This window comes from Netta rufina (genome assembly GCF_964035555.1).
Source record: "Netta rufina genome assembly, chromosome: 1".
In the NCBI taxonomy this organism is placed as follows: Eukaryota; Metazoa; Chordata; class Aves; order Anseriformes; family Anatidae; genus Netta; species Netta rufina.
In genome coordinates this window covers 190,962,388-190,976,549 of record NC_140123.1, presented here as the reverse complement: position 1 = coordinate 190,976,549, position 14,162 = coordinate 190,962,388, and the positions used below count along the sequence as shown (strand labels likewise).

The 14,162-nt window shown below is 39.2% G+C and overlaps 1 protein-coding gene across 1 annotated transcript; it reads left to right on the top strand.

Moving 5' to 3' along the window:
• Positions 1–3,485: 3,485 nt before the first annotated feature.
• GTSE1 (G2 and S-phase expressed 1) lies at positions 3,486–13,850 on the top strand. The gene is made up of 11 exons (XM_084281652.1): positions 3,486–3,565; positions 4,277–4,340; positions 4,420–5,035; positions 6,233–6,400; positions 7,424–7,556; positions 8,725–9,102; positions 9,293–9,365; positions 9,766–10,011; positions 11,046–11,220; positions 12,343–12,483; positions 13,451–13,850. Exons 1-11 carry the CDS (start codon positions 3,487–3,489, stop codon positions 13,532–13,534), a joined length of 2,157 nt encoding a protein of 718 aa, XP_084137778.1. The 5' UTR covers position 3,486; the 3' UTR covers positions 13,535–13,850.
• The last annotated feature ends 312 nt before the right edge of the window (positions 13,851–14,162 follow it).

The window sequence follows — 14,162 nt, the reverse complement described above, 5'->3', positions numbered from 1 at the left end:
TACTCATGCTCTCATCTGTCTTAAAACTCTATTCCGTGAATACCATTTGTAAAAAAGGGCTATTTTGTTCTCATCAAGACTGTACCGGTTTAATAGAAACTGTTTGGAGTCTCCATTTCCTTTAAATGAAGGCACTGCAACTATAAAGGCAGTACATCAGTGTGCACTTCTACAGGCGTGCATGTGCCCTTTACGTCACAGCTATGTGAGGAGCAACACAGTGTCCCTGTAACCAGTGGAGTTACTGAGGGTATCGCATTTTTCATTATTGAGAATATTTTAAGCATAGAATAACAGAAATATTACAGTGACTTCAAGGTAGAAATGTAGACATCAGTAAAAAATTATAGGCTTCCACTGATTTTAATCAGTTATAGCTTTTACAGATCTCGTTCTGAGGATATAGACAGTTACAATTTTTGGATTCTGCAAAAAGAGCTGGATGCCTGTATTCTTAAACAGAGGGGTAGATGCCACAATAAAAGCTGTACGCTATTTTTTTTCTGTATATTTTTAGTTTTCATCATTGTTTGTTTTGTTTTGTTTTGTTTTGTTTTCTACTTTAATCCTAAGATCTATACCACTTGCTGCCTACTTGTCCCTTTCTCCATTAGTTTCATCTCATTTTTCTGCTTCTTTTTGATCATTTCACTTTTTGACTGAACTAAGCAAAAATAAGTAGGTGGAAGCCTAATGTTAGAAGTGTGAGATTGATGATCTTTGGACACACAATAAACTTTTGAGATCTCCCAAATTTTCTTCATCACTCTGTTTCTATCTCTTTCTGTCTCTTTCCCATCCAGTATCATAATTTTCTGTGGGGAGTATTATCCTTTATAGTGCACATGGCCCAGTTTTGTTAATACAGGCACGGATGCTTGCTCATCTTTATGGAAAAATAATCACTGTTGAGCTGTTGGTGAAACATTCTCTAGGATAAAGCAATGCAAGAGAAGAAAGGTAAAAGCATAGAATTGAAATGGTTACATCAGTAATAGTAATTCAGGGACCCATGAGAAAAACACAAAAGGGAACAGCTATAAAATCCTGAGAGAAAAAGCCAGAAGTTGAAAGATAGCAATTCTTAATTAGCAAAGATTTGTCCTTTTTACAAGCAACAAAACCAGACAATTCCCACCTCACTGACAAGCGCCTGCCAGGAGAGACTCAGGTACTTTTGCTGGGTGATGGGGAGAGAGGGAGAGATGGAGGGACATGAGCATGTTAATTTTCAGCCTGGTAGCCTATTAGTCCCATTCATTTACTGTTGATAAGACAAGAAATAGGACATTTGTAATAACACTCAAGTTGCATATATACTGCTTTGAAGTCTCCATCAACAGTGAAAGACACCAGAATTGGTGGCCAGATAGAGATAGAGTTACACAATATTTTCTTTGCCTATATGAAAATCTGCAGGTCATGATTAATTATTGTCATTCAGCTCCTAAATTCCAATCCAATGATTTAGATAGTCATACTCGAACGCTCAGAAAAGAATACACCACTTGACTTTTATTTCTGAAACAATGTAAACCCATATATATCTTAGGAGACAACCCTGAGCGCTGTGTAGCACAGGATTATATGTCAAGAGGTAATGGGCACAACACAGGAGGCGCTGCCTGAACATCAGGAAGCACTTCTTTATCGTGTGGGTGACTGAGCACTGGCACAGGTTGCCCTGAGACGTGGTGTATAGTCTCTGTCCTTGGAGACCTTCAGAAGCTGCCTGGACGTGGTCCTGGGCAGCCTGCTCTGGGTGTCCCTGCTTGGGCAGGGCTTGGAGCAGCTGGCACCAGAGGGCCCTGCCAGCCTCAGCCATGCTGCGTTTTGGTTAGAACTGTTAAAAAGCGGCGTTGTCCTGGTGTTTCTTAGTGGCATTATTCTAAACCTACCGCATTGATCAGACAGCCCATTTCAGCTGGCGCTGACAGGGATTGACATCCAGGAAGGTCATAGCTCCTTGTAACCTCCCTGCACGGGATTTTTCCCTTGTGTGCATGCTGCCGGGGTCAGGCAGGTGAACAAGAAGCGGGGATGACATTTCAAGCCCCTGAACTTGAGGGGTGTCAAGTGTTGAGGGGCAGCCAGGTGTGTGCGCCCAAGTGGAGCAGGAGGAGCAACCGCCTTGGGCATGTGCGCCACAGCAGCCCCTGAAGACCCTGTGACTCTCCAGGGGAGCCATCCTAATTGCAGGTGACTAATTACGTGTGTTTAATTTGTTAAAAACTGGCCGCTGTGGGAGCCGCCGGGGTCCCGCGGCCAACTACAACCCCCACAATGCCCCGAGGCGAAGCCGTATCGTTCGAACGGGCCAATGAGGGCGCGCGGGGGGCGTCACGTGAGGGGGCCGCCATTTCAAACGGCAGCCCCGCGGAGGTGAGGCGGCTGAGGGGGGACGGGTGGGCGCCGTGTGGAGAAGGGCCCGCTGAGGGGGGCTGGGCTTTATTATTATTATTATTTTAAATATATATCCCGGCTGATTTATTTTTAATTTAGAGCTGTGGAAGGTGCTCGTAGCCTTGGGGGCGGTGGGGTTCTGGTACAGGGCTCTAGGAACGTTGCCCACCTCAGTTGTGTGAGTCTAGCTGTAGAGCTTCGAAGTTCTTAAGGAATTTCGTTTAAGGAATTAAGGAATTTCATGAGTCTTAGGCATCACTGCCGTGTTTGAAAGCTTTTTATAAAGGTTGCAGAACCGTATGTATTTATATGGTCTATATCTATCCACATGTATTCATATGGATATATATCTATATGTTTAAACGTGTGTATATATATATAATCAGATAATTCAATACTTCATTTCAAAAGAGTGTGGTGAGATCTTTCTCGTAAGCCATGTTTATGTGGCTGTCACTCACCATTACATATATGGGTGTGTGATGGTTTTACCCAGCTGAGCTCTGCCACTCTCACCCCTCAAAGGGAAAAGGGGAGAAAATCTGATGGAAGGGGCTCCACAGGCTGCAGGGAAGCTTCAGATGAAGCTTAAGAAACTTCATGGTGGAGTTGGACTCAATGATCCTTATGGGTCCCTTCCAACTCGGGATATTCCATGATTCTGCTCTGGCACCTGGAGCACCTCCTGTCCTCCTGCACTGACCTTGGTGTCTGTAGGGCTGTTCCTCACTCCTCTCTCCCAGCAGCTGTTGTGTAGCAGTTTGTTTTTTTCCCTGTTGTTAAATCTGCCCTCACAGAGGCACAACCATCATCACTTACTGGCTCTGCTCTGGCCAGCAGTGGGCCCTTTTGGAGCTGGCTGGAACTGGCCTGTATCTGACATGGGGCAGCTGCTGGGCACATCTCACAGAGGCCACTCCTGCAGCCCCCCCGCTATCAAAACCTTGCTACGTAAACCCAATACAGGATCTTCAAACAGAATGTTCACCTCCTTACTAAGTTGGTGGTAACAAAAGAAATCTGTGACCTAATTGTTGCTTTTTAAACCCAACTGCATAGGTAATTCTTTGTTTTTTAGACACTATGGAGGAAGGAAAGGAAACAGTATCACGTCACTCAAGTTGTGTGATTGAAGAAAAACTGGGTATTTGCATGAGCGATGGTAGGTGGAAGAGATAATGGGATATTTTCTAGCTATTCCTCATTAAAAATTAAGACAGTTCAGATTGTTAGACCTCTTGTAATTGCTTTGCATCTTGTTTTGTGTACTTCTTTTCTTCATTGCCGGTTTCAGGCTTAAATGTCCTCAGGATTTTGTGGAACTCTGGTTTTTAGAGTATGCAGTGATGTGGGTGACACGAGGTCATCAACTTTTCTCCTATATACCCAATCTGAGCTCTTCTCTTTTCCTTATCTGCCTGCTGCTGATTCAATTAGTATTCAGTGTATATATTAGTGAACAGGAAAACTTCTTCTCATTGCCTTGTCTTAATGTTATGTAGCGGTCTCAACTGGAAGAGAACTGACTGACTGGATGTCTGGCTTGTCATCTAGCTTTTGATTATGTATTCTCAATTTTCGTGATTGGGGGCTGCTGATAACCCTTTCCCACAGTCAGATCCCATGCTCCTGGTATGGATGCTTAGAAGTTACTGTCTAGATCTTTCATGATGTTTGGGAATCTGTCACAATTATGATCATATTTGCAGCTGTACCTTTAAAATAATAAAAAACATGTTCAAAGAAGTTACATAAACCTGACAACTAAAATGTCCTTTGCCATCTGACATTGGCTTCACAGAGTTACAAAAACACAATGTAGTAATTTTTATTGAAAATCTACACAGACAGAATTCTAATGAAGTTGTTGTAGTTTCAGACATTCCTCTTCTGACTGATGAGAAGTTTGATTTTGACCTTTCACTCTCTCCTGCGAGGTATGTTAAGTGCATACAGGTAAATAAACCTTTTAACACATACATAACAAGCTCTTGATTTACTTATTTTTCTTTATAGTGGAAATGAAGATGAAGTTTTTGTTGGACCTTTGGGACACAAAGAAAAATGTATTGCTGTCAGTATTGAAGCAAAAAGAAGCACTGAAAGGAGTGAACCTGCTTCTGATGAGAAACTCATGTGGAGCCCACTGACAGGAGAGAAATTTGTGCAAATTTTCAAAGAAGCTCACTTGTTAGCTCTGCAAATAGAAAGAGGAAGTAAGACTGAACAGGATAAAATAAGCCAGGCAGAAGAACAGGAAAAGCAGACTATAGAAAAATTTGTTGAGGACTCAAAATCAAAGCTAAAAATACTGAGAAATGAAAATATAGAGCAAAGTCCCAGGGCTGTTAAGAGGGAGACGTACTGCGTGTGGGATAGCCCAGCATCAAATCTGCCGCCTGGTTTTCAGAAGGGATCAGATAAACTTTTGTCAGGTAACGAAACGTACGTTCTTCATACTCCTTCAGACAGAAGCCCCGTCAAAATTCATTTATCTCCTGCAAAAATCACTGGCACCCCTCTGACCCAAGAACAGAAAACTAAAGAAAAAAATAAGAAAGCAGCTGGCAAACTGCCAATGGCTAAGCCTTCAGCTACTCTTGGAAAGAGCATTATGTTGACTGTAGAAAAGGTAAAGACATATCTGGGTAATGATTTCCTTAAACATGCCCTTTTTTACAGGAACACTTAAACTGCCTACAAGGTTTTTATTTTTATAAGTTAACTTTAATCTTCTGGGGTTTTTCTACTTCTTAAAATCCTCAGGCAGGAAATTTGCACGTTCAAAAGAAAAGTGGGCAGGTAGTATAGTTTAGAAGCCAGCTACTTTACCTATTATGGCAATGTAGAGTAACTGCTGGCAAACTTCTTTTCCATTGTATTCTGTTTTGGGGAATACCTTTATTCCTGGCTTCTGTTTAAATGCTGTTGTTTGGTGGTTTGTTTCTGCTTGTAAAATTACTGTCTGTTCTTTGCAACTTACTGTGCAAAAATGGGTTTGTGCTGATAACTCGTCAAGGGAGCTAAGGAAAAATGCAAATTATTTTGATATGACAGGATTTTTTTTTTTAGTTCTGGATCTTGTTCATATCTCTTCCCCAATTGTGGGAAGGACTGATGAGTGGTATAAGATTTAGGTTGTGGCTATGGGACAAACTGAAAATAGAATTCTAGGAAAAATTATCAGAATTGTAAGGGAACAGGTGTTTGCTAGTGACCTTGTGCATACAAATCCCAGTCTAGTATACCTTCTGGATTTTAATGCTCTGTATTTTATGACTTAGGTTCCATTATGTAATCCAGATTTTACTAAAAATGGGAAATTTCCATCACCTATAAAAATGGAAGATTTTTTTTTTCAGGTGCTTTAAGAAAAAGCACAGACTTAATGCTTTAAGTAGCCAAATTTTACACTATTGCCAGCCTAAATAGGCACTTCAGATAATGCGATCTACTATTATAGTCTCATCCTTTGCAAGTTTAGAGTAAAGCAGAAGAGTACACATTAAATGGTGATCTTAAAGGTGTTAAAAAACAGCCATTACAGCATGCAGGTAAACATGATTACATGAAGTGTGCTGATGACAGTTGCAGAACTGTCATTTGGTTGATTTCTAATCTGTTCAAGGCTGTTCTAATAACTTACCAAATATACTTGCTAATCTAAGATAAACTATATGGTATAAAGACTAAGTAAGGGCTTGACTGGATTCAACAGCTGGTTTATTGTCTATTGTCTTGGTTTCTTAACAAAACAGCTTGAGCAAAACCTTTGTAGTGGTTTCTAGAAACACTTGCGGCTTTTAAAATGTTGTGTTGAAATTTGCAGCCCAAACAAGGAAAACCTAGTACTTCTGCAAAAAGAGATGTGACCAGCGTGGGATCATCTGAAGATCTAACTTCTGATAAATCAAGTGCTGCTTCAGATGTCTTTGAGTCTTCGTTCAGTGGCAGTTCCTCAGTGCAAGGCAAAAAAGTCCTTCCTGCACCAAGTAAGGTAATGGCAAGCATTCTTAATATGAAATTTGTCTTTGTGATGCTCCTGTAAGATGACAAAACCGAATCTAGCTTGCTTTCTTATTTAAACCTGTATTTCTGCATGTGATGGGTTCAAGGAAAGGTAGCTCCTATGCTGTAATTGTCATCTTGACTGTGTCTTCTATGTCAATAACACAATGAACATACTTGAGAGCAACTAAAATGCATTGGAGTAGTAAGCACTGCCTTTGTTTTTAAAGCACGAGCTGCAGATAAGGGATTGGCAGTTTGCTGTAAGCAGCAGTGTGTAGTACTACCTGAAAAGGCTGCCGTAACTTCCTAGCAGGAAGGAAACCTACAGCTGTCATTTCATTTGCAGCTGTAGACATCTGCTTAGCCCTGGGTGCCACTACTCTGCTGCTTTACACTTCTTTCAGTATGGTGCTGCAGTTTCCTTGAGGATGGTGTGGGTGGTGTAGAAAGGTAGAAGGAAGAAGGCATGAGATGTGTAGCAGAAGACAGATCAGTGGAACTTGGTGTTGGGTTTGGCTCGTGTGCACTTGTGGGGACTGGTTGCCATCTAGTTGGCCTTTCTGTAAGTGGCAGTAGCTTGCTTGCTTCTAAGTAGATGGCAGTGTATTTAACAGAAGGTATTTGTTCACCCTCACATGACAGCATAGCCCTATGGTCCTGAAAAATTACTCAGTGTTGTGGCATCTACTTAATTAAAATAGTGCAGAGAAGTTTGTAGGAGTCCTGTATAATATTTACAAGAGGATAAGTAAGATACAGAAAGTCCTTTTAAGTCTACACTTAGGTTTCTGGCAGAAATAGAAATCATGTTCCTAGATCTTGTATTCCAGTTCTATATAACGACCCAGTTATAATGAACTGTTTCCACGAAAATTCACTTTTTAAACTGTAATTTGAGAAAAGAATTTTTCCAATGGTCACTAGCAAATTACTGTAATGCCCAGCAGAAGCATAGCAGAGTAATGTGTTGAATAATCTTTCTGCTCACAAATGATATCTTCTGATTCAGCCTGATCTCAAGAAAACACATCTGAAACTTCCTGGTGTTGCCAGTCGACTCCCATGGAAAACTAGTTCCTCGTCATCTTTGTCAGCTTCCAGCCTGAACTCAAGTTTGCCCATTTCTCCCATAGGAAAGAATGGTAAATGCTCTTACTACAGAAATCAATTCTGAAGTAGATAAGTGTCTCTTGGCCTGTGGGTTTGAATGTTTTTAATGGTGTCTAGTACATCCAAGCAGTAAGAAATGTTTTGAGTGGAGAATAATATTTTTTAGGCTACCCAAATAAATCCCTGTGGACTAAAGATAAAATTTTAAGCTTCTATTGCTGGTGATAAATACATTCAGGTATGCATGATACCTGCATGTGAGTGACACAGCTAGAAAGTAAGCAATGCCTCAGGAAACCAGCTTTTGTTGTGTGCTATCTTTTATTATAGCCAAGCGTGTGAGCTTCTGAATGTTGTAAGCTTATCCAACTTGAATTTAAAAAAGAAAACAACCAATACAAAACACCTGGAACTACAGAAGTGAGATGGAAAGCCTAGTTCCAGGTACTGAGTTTCTGTAAGACTAATAAAAATTCAAGCAGATTGAAAAGACTCTGGAGATAATCCTCTTCGTTGTATTCAGGTTTTTTATTCCTTACTGTAGTAAGGATATTAATTTGACCCTTACAGGAAGCCTCAGAGGATCAAGAAAAAAGTCTCCTAAAAGCACTGACAGATGTCACCACACTTCTTGTAGATGTAGCAATATGCCAAATTACAGCAAATTTTTATCATGTACTTTTTCTGGACAGACTATAAGGTATCAGTAGAAGTTAAGCCTTGGTAAGAATTTTTATGAGAGGAAGTATCTAGTCAAGATTCATCCTAGTCTGTAGGTTGCTTTCTGTAGAAGAAGTAAGAACCATACTGAAAACTGAAAAAAGCACCTATGGAGTAGTTCAGGTTGTGCTGTTAATCGGCATAACTTAAAGCATTAACCACTAAATGTCTGTTTAAGGGAATGATCCCAACTCTGCAGAGCAAAAATGCTGAAAATCTAACTTGGATCTGCTAGCTGTTTTGGCATTCTTTGAAGAGTATTATTTGACTTAATTGCAGTAATTCGGGTAGTTGGTGAGAAGAGTTTCCAAAGCAAACAACACTGAGTGTTCAGGGAGTAAGTTTTCAACAGTTGTATATTTTGTCTTTAAACCTGAGTTGTTTGAATATAAATTGCTGTTTTCCTGTGTGAGCTTAATCATTTTGATTAGCCAAAAACTTGTTATTTCTGAATCATTGCTTGTTGTCTTTCTATTTCAGGAAAATCAAGCACATCTTCAAAAGCTAGCATGAGTGGCTCTAAACTTTCAACTGGTACGAATAGGCTGGCCCTGGTCAGACCTACTAGGGTGTCATCTCTGCAGTCTGTCAGCACTGAGAGATCCAGCAAGCAAGAAAGATCAGCTAGTACTCCCAAACAATCTAGTGCTGTAAGCCTGGCTAAACCTTCAGCTTCTGCAATGTCATCTGATACTGTAGGCAGTGGAATTCAGAGGATGAGCTCTCTTCCCAATCTGCGTAAGCTATGCCAACAAAGTAAAGATGGAAGTGCAATAAAAGGAAGCCTGTTTCAGAAGCCCAAGTCTAGAGTTTTGTCCGTTCTTCCAAGTCAAAATAAGGGTCCAGTGAAAGCTGGAGGTAAGCATATGCTTTACATGGCCTGTCTTCTACTGACTTGGCTGTTAAATGTTCCTTTGATTGCTTGTTGTTCATTTCACCATACTTCTATCTACCTCTTGGTAGAAACAGGTATTTTAATCAAAAGGTATCTGTAGTTATAAAAAGCAATACGAATGTGAATAGCAATTAACGAAGTGTTTCTTTTTAGATACAACACCAAACAAGTTGGCACCAAAAGTAGCACCATCTCTTGGATTAACGTTTTGTGGCACAATTGGAAGGTAGGTCCAGGTTGAATGTACCAAAGTATACTTAGAATGCAACATGGACGGTTGTTGCAACAATCTTTAAAAGTTCTAACTACTTTGAAAGAAACTTCCTCTAGCCCCTTAAGACCCTCCAGGTTAGGCTGTGTTAATGGTTATAGGAACCAATTTCAAAATTAAAAAAACACTACAACCAAAGCACTTGAGAAAGAGGGTCACTTTTGTAGGGCTAAACTAGAGTTGTTCATGGAAGGATTGTGAAGTCCCTACAGTAATGTAGTTATTGACTTCACAATATTGCCATTCTTTTATTGAACAAAGGCTAATTGATTTCTATTGTCTGGTTTAAAAAAAAAAAAATTTTTGAATAAAACTGTTTCTAGGAGCTTTTGGTTAGCATGTGTTCCTTTCTTAGTGCCATGGCAGTCAGCACTCCTGTGAAAGCTTCAGAAGATGGGGTATTTCAGAATTCTGGTGTTCGTGAGAGGTCTGTCTCTGTGACTCCTGCCAGTCTGAAACAGTCTGCCTTACCCACACCTGTCCGTCGTATCTCGGGATTTCCAGCAGCGACTCCTAGAACTGCACCAAGAATGGCATCTTCTCCATGTGTTGCATCTATTCAAAGCTCTAGCTTTTCTACCAAGAAAACGCATACAAATGGGTAAGGAACACCACCACCATCCCCCCAAAACTAAGTATTGTAGGCAAACTGCCTCTGAATAAAGTTTAATGACTTTCAGGCTTCAGGGTTCTCAGCTAAATGTGAGAATATAGCACTTGAGCATTTAGATGCTGTATAGGACGTGTGTGTGTGTGTATCTTGTGATTAGTAAAATACTGTCAGCCTTCAGATAAACCAACATTAAAGAACTATAGGAATTACTTGTATTTCTTGAGCTAGTGGGCAACTTAAAGCTTGTGTCTGATGCTTTGACTGAAAACCAGATTTTTAGCTGGTGGTTTTTTTTTTTTTTGCTATTGTCTTTTGTTGAAGAGAATTAAGTAGATAAAATTAATTTTGCCCCATGCTGTCGCTAATGGTTCTGTAAAATTCCTTGGAAGCATCAGTCAAAAGGTCAAGGATTTAGTTGACAGCTTCAGTTTGAGATTTCCATTGATGTAATGGCTTGTACAAAGGGGGAATCCTATGCAGGTAGTTAGCAACAGCAGGTTTTCTGTGAAGAGAATGTTATTGCCTTCTTATTAACTCAGCATCTTCTCACAAGTGCCATATATACACTTGCAGGCTTGCTTCAGGTTTGGTGGTGGTGAACACTCTAAGAGATCAGGCATCATTCCTACTTTGTCATGTTACTTAAGCTAAACATCCCAAATAGTCTTTTTCTCTCAACGAAACAAAATTTCTGTAATCTTCAAGATTACAATTCTTTACAAAAACCGATGTGTGAAACAGACAGCATGTATATGTCAATTTAAGATTAAAGTCTTCACCATCCTAGCTCACTTCTTTGCTATAGGCTATAAATTTATTGCAGCACAAGATATTTTGTATTTTTCAATTAACTAGCATGCTTTTGGATCAAAATATGGGAAGCTGTATAGCCATTAAAACTTGGGGTGAAGAAAAAGAGAAAATGAAGTTAGAGTGCTGCAGCTTTTCTGGAACAGTTTGACTTTATCTGTCTTTCATATTTCCTGCTGAGTAAAGAACTCAGCCCATGTTCTTCTCCCTAGTTCTAAACAGGTGAAGGATGCACAAATACCTTCCTCAGAAGATGATATATCTCCTCCACCCGTGCTGCCTCTTATGCTTGACTTCTCACCAGAAAAACCTGCAACAGAAATAGAAGAAAAATCAAAAGAGGCTGAAGTACAAAATCAGCTGGCTGAAGAGAAACAAACTAAGGAGGTAAGAAATGAGAATCCGTTTTTCTACAGAACTAAAACTGCTTGAAAATAAATTAATTCAAGCCAAGGGATAAGTAGGAAAAAACACTTCAGTACACACCATTAAAAATGGGTTAGCTTGAAGTGTGCACCCTCTAGTGCCTACTTCTAGTACTGAACATTTAGGTTTATACACTGTTTAATCCTGTGTCAAAGCCAAGTGGTCACATACTTGCAGGTTGTACAATTAAACTTCTAGATAAGCACTGCAAAGTCTTTGGATTCGGTTAGGGAAGCAGTGTCACAGGGTGGCTCCTAACACAAAGCTCAAGCTTTTTAGAGGAAAAAAATGCACTGAAGTAGAGAAATACAGTTGCTTAGCAGCGATGCAAATCTACATACAATGCTTAAGGATTAAACCCCAAAGTTCATGTAGCAATAAACTTAGTTAACTGTCACCTACTTAGTCCAGCAAATGCTGTGTTATCCCCACTGTCAGTAAAATTAATCTGGCTTCATGTTGAAAGCTGGCACTCAACAGGTATTAAGGAAAAAATCTTTCAGATGTACCAGTTCAGACCTATTAACCTGTCAAAATGTGGCTATAGGTTTCCAAGTATTCAGGCGTAGAATAAAAGCTGTAGATGAATTACATGTTATTGTGTCAGTTTCTTACTGCATTAGCTTGACCTACTGACAGACTTGAAGTATCTGTTACAGAATTACTTAGTACCTGGATAGAGAAGCTAAGCCAGACAAAATGTAACAAAGTCTGGAGCTCTTCAGATTTTGTTTAAATATTTTAATTGGCTAAGTAACATTGTGCAACTGTAGTCAAGTCTTAAATATTTTTATTACTCTTATGTTCTAAATTTGACTTAATTTACAAGGAAAAAAAATGTTTTATGTTCCAGATTTCTTTTGCTTTGCCTTACTGTAACTTCCCTATTTGTGGTGCTAGCCATTAGCAGAACAAAAGCTGAGTTTTCATAATGTGTGCAAACAATCCTGCAAGAAAAATACCCAAACTTTAAACTAAACCTGTCCTGTGATTATTATAGCTGTGTAAACCAAATTGACTATATAAGTGCTTATGAAGGAAGCATGGAAAACAGAAGAAAACCTTGAACTATTTTTTTTTCAGGTGTTACTGATAGATATTGAAGTAGATAAATCTCCCCCGGAAGCTTTGGAATGTGAAAGTAGACCTCTGATTGATCTTTCCAATACACCTGAGTTCAATAAGATTATTCCCCTAAAGCCTACGTTCTCAGGGCAGGTAAAGGTAAGTTGTATTCATGTCCTCTGGAGAAAAAAATAACAAACTGGTGCAGATATGCTAGCAGAAAAACGTCAGGTGGCTGCATATGCTTGTCTGCAGAGCAGCTCTACAGTAGTGTAGGAATTAATACCAGCTCAATATGTTCAGTATGATGCCGGATGTTAATCTGCTCTTCAGTAAAGAACATAATGTTTAAAATCTATGTGCACTGAACTAGAGCTGAGTGAACAGTTTGCAAATAAGAAAGAGGAGGAGGCTGGAGAAGAGCCTAATGCTTAAAGTATTTGTTAAAGAATGAAACTGTTCCTGAAGCAGGAAGTGAATTGTCTTCAGTAGAGTAAGCATGGTGACTACAAGTCTGTCTCTCCTGTGTAACTCCTCTCCTAAACCCCTCCTCATCTGGAAGATGTGTTGGAACCCAGTCTAAATTTGACAAGAATTTCTTGGCAATTTTTTTTTTTGTACAAAAGGTGCATTCCTCCAGATGCTTTCAGATGAATGGTGGTAACTATGAGGATGTAGCCTCTGACATTAGATGTACTTGAGATCAATTTAATATCAGGCACTTTAAAACTTCAAAGCATCCTCAAAAGAGGATCACAGAAGTCTGACTTCATATGATGTTTGGGGCTATGTGTAGAGGAGTTCAGAAATGCTCTGCCCTGCCTGGATGATAGTGTCACTTGAATATGCATAGTAGTGAAACCTAAAAGCATTTTAGGTTTTTAAAGGTAAGCATGGGGGAATATCTACCTTGTAAGAAGCTTTGAGAAGCTTGTGCTTGTCTAAGAATGAGCTAGATCTTTTTTTTTTTTAAAATACTAATCTGAACCTTAATGCTTGAGCACAGTGCTTGTATCTGTACTTTGGATACTAATAGGAATTCTAAACGAAAATTTAGAATGTTAATAGAGACTAGCTCTTTGTACATTATTAGTGGTGTTAAACTTTATCGTTTATTTTCTTTCAGTTAATTGATTTGAGTTCTCCTCTTATCACTCTGAGTCCTGATGTAAACAAAGAAAATCTGGATTCCCCTCTGCTGAAGTTCTGAACTTGGACTGCAATGAAGAGTTCCCAGTATCTGTGATTTTTAAAGTCTTAGGTGCTACTCTTCACTCACACAGCTTTATGAAGATGAATGTTGAAATGCTGTAGCAATAGAATTCTAACAGTCCTTATACAGTAAAACTCAATCTGACGTGGTATATCCATGAGGAAAACCTTAACGGCGTATTTAAACTTAAGTCAGGGATAGTCTCTGTATTGGAAGCCTGCCTTTTTTAAAGTTTCCTACTAGTTGTCCTTTGCCTCTATTTCCTATGTGCAATGAAGATGTAACTTAAAAATAAATTGGTTTAACTAACAAACTTTCCTACAAAATAGGAACCTTTTTTACAGGATTTGGTCAGACTATTTTAGCATTTCACTAAAATCTTAAAATGCAGGTGAAACTAGTGGATTTCAGTTTTTAATGCAAAACTATTGCAAGTCAGGAAATAAATTCTTTACTGTTGAATTAGTGGAATATACTAATGTTATTAGCTGAATGGTTGTATGATTCAAAGAAGAAAGCAACAGCATGTTATTGCCAGATGGCTTGGTCTTGACATTTGAAGACTTAAATTTCTCCCTTTCAAATAGCAAAAAAAATAGAGTTTGCAACACTTTCATGATATGTG

What these genes read in the sequence shown, in the direction of transcription:
- GTSE1 (XM_084281652.1), top strand. Translation starts at nt 3,487, where the DNA reads ATGGAGGAAGGAAAGGAAACAGTATCACGTCACTCAAGTTGTGTGATT. An exon ending in TTATGTTGACTGTAGAAAAG is followed by an intron (nt 5,036 to 6,232) that starts GTAAAGACATAT and finishes TGAAATTTGCAG; the next exon opens with CCCAAACAAGGAAAACCTAG. An exon ending in GGGTCCAGTGAAAGCTGGAG is followed by an intron (nt 9,103 to 9,292) that starts GTAAGCATATGC and finishes GTTTCTTTTTAG; the next exon opens with ATACAACACCAAACAAGTTG.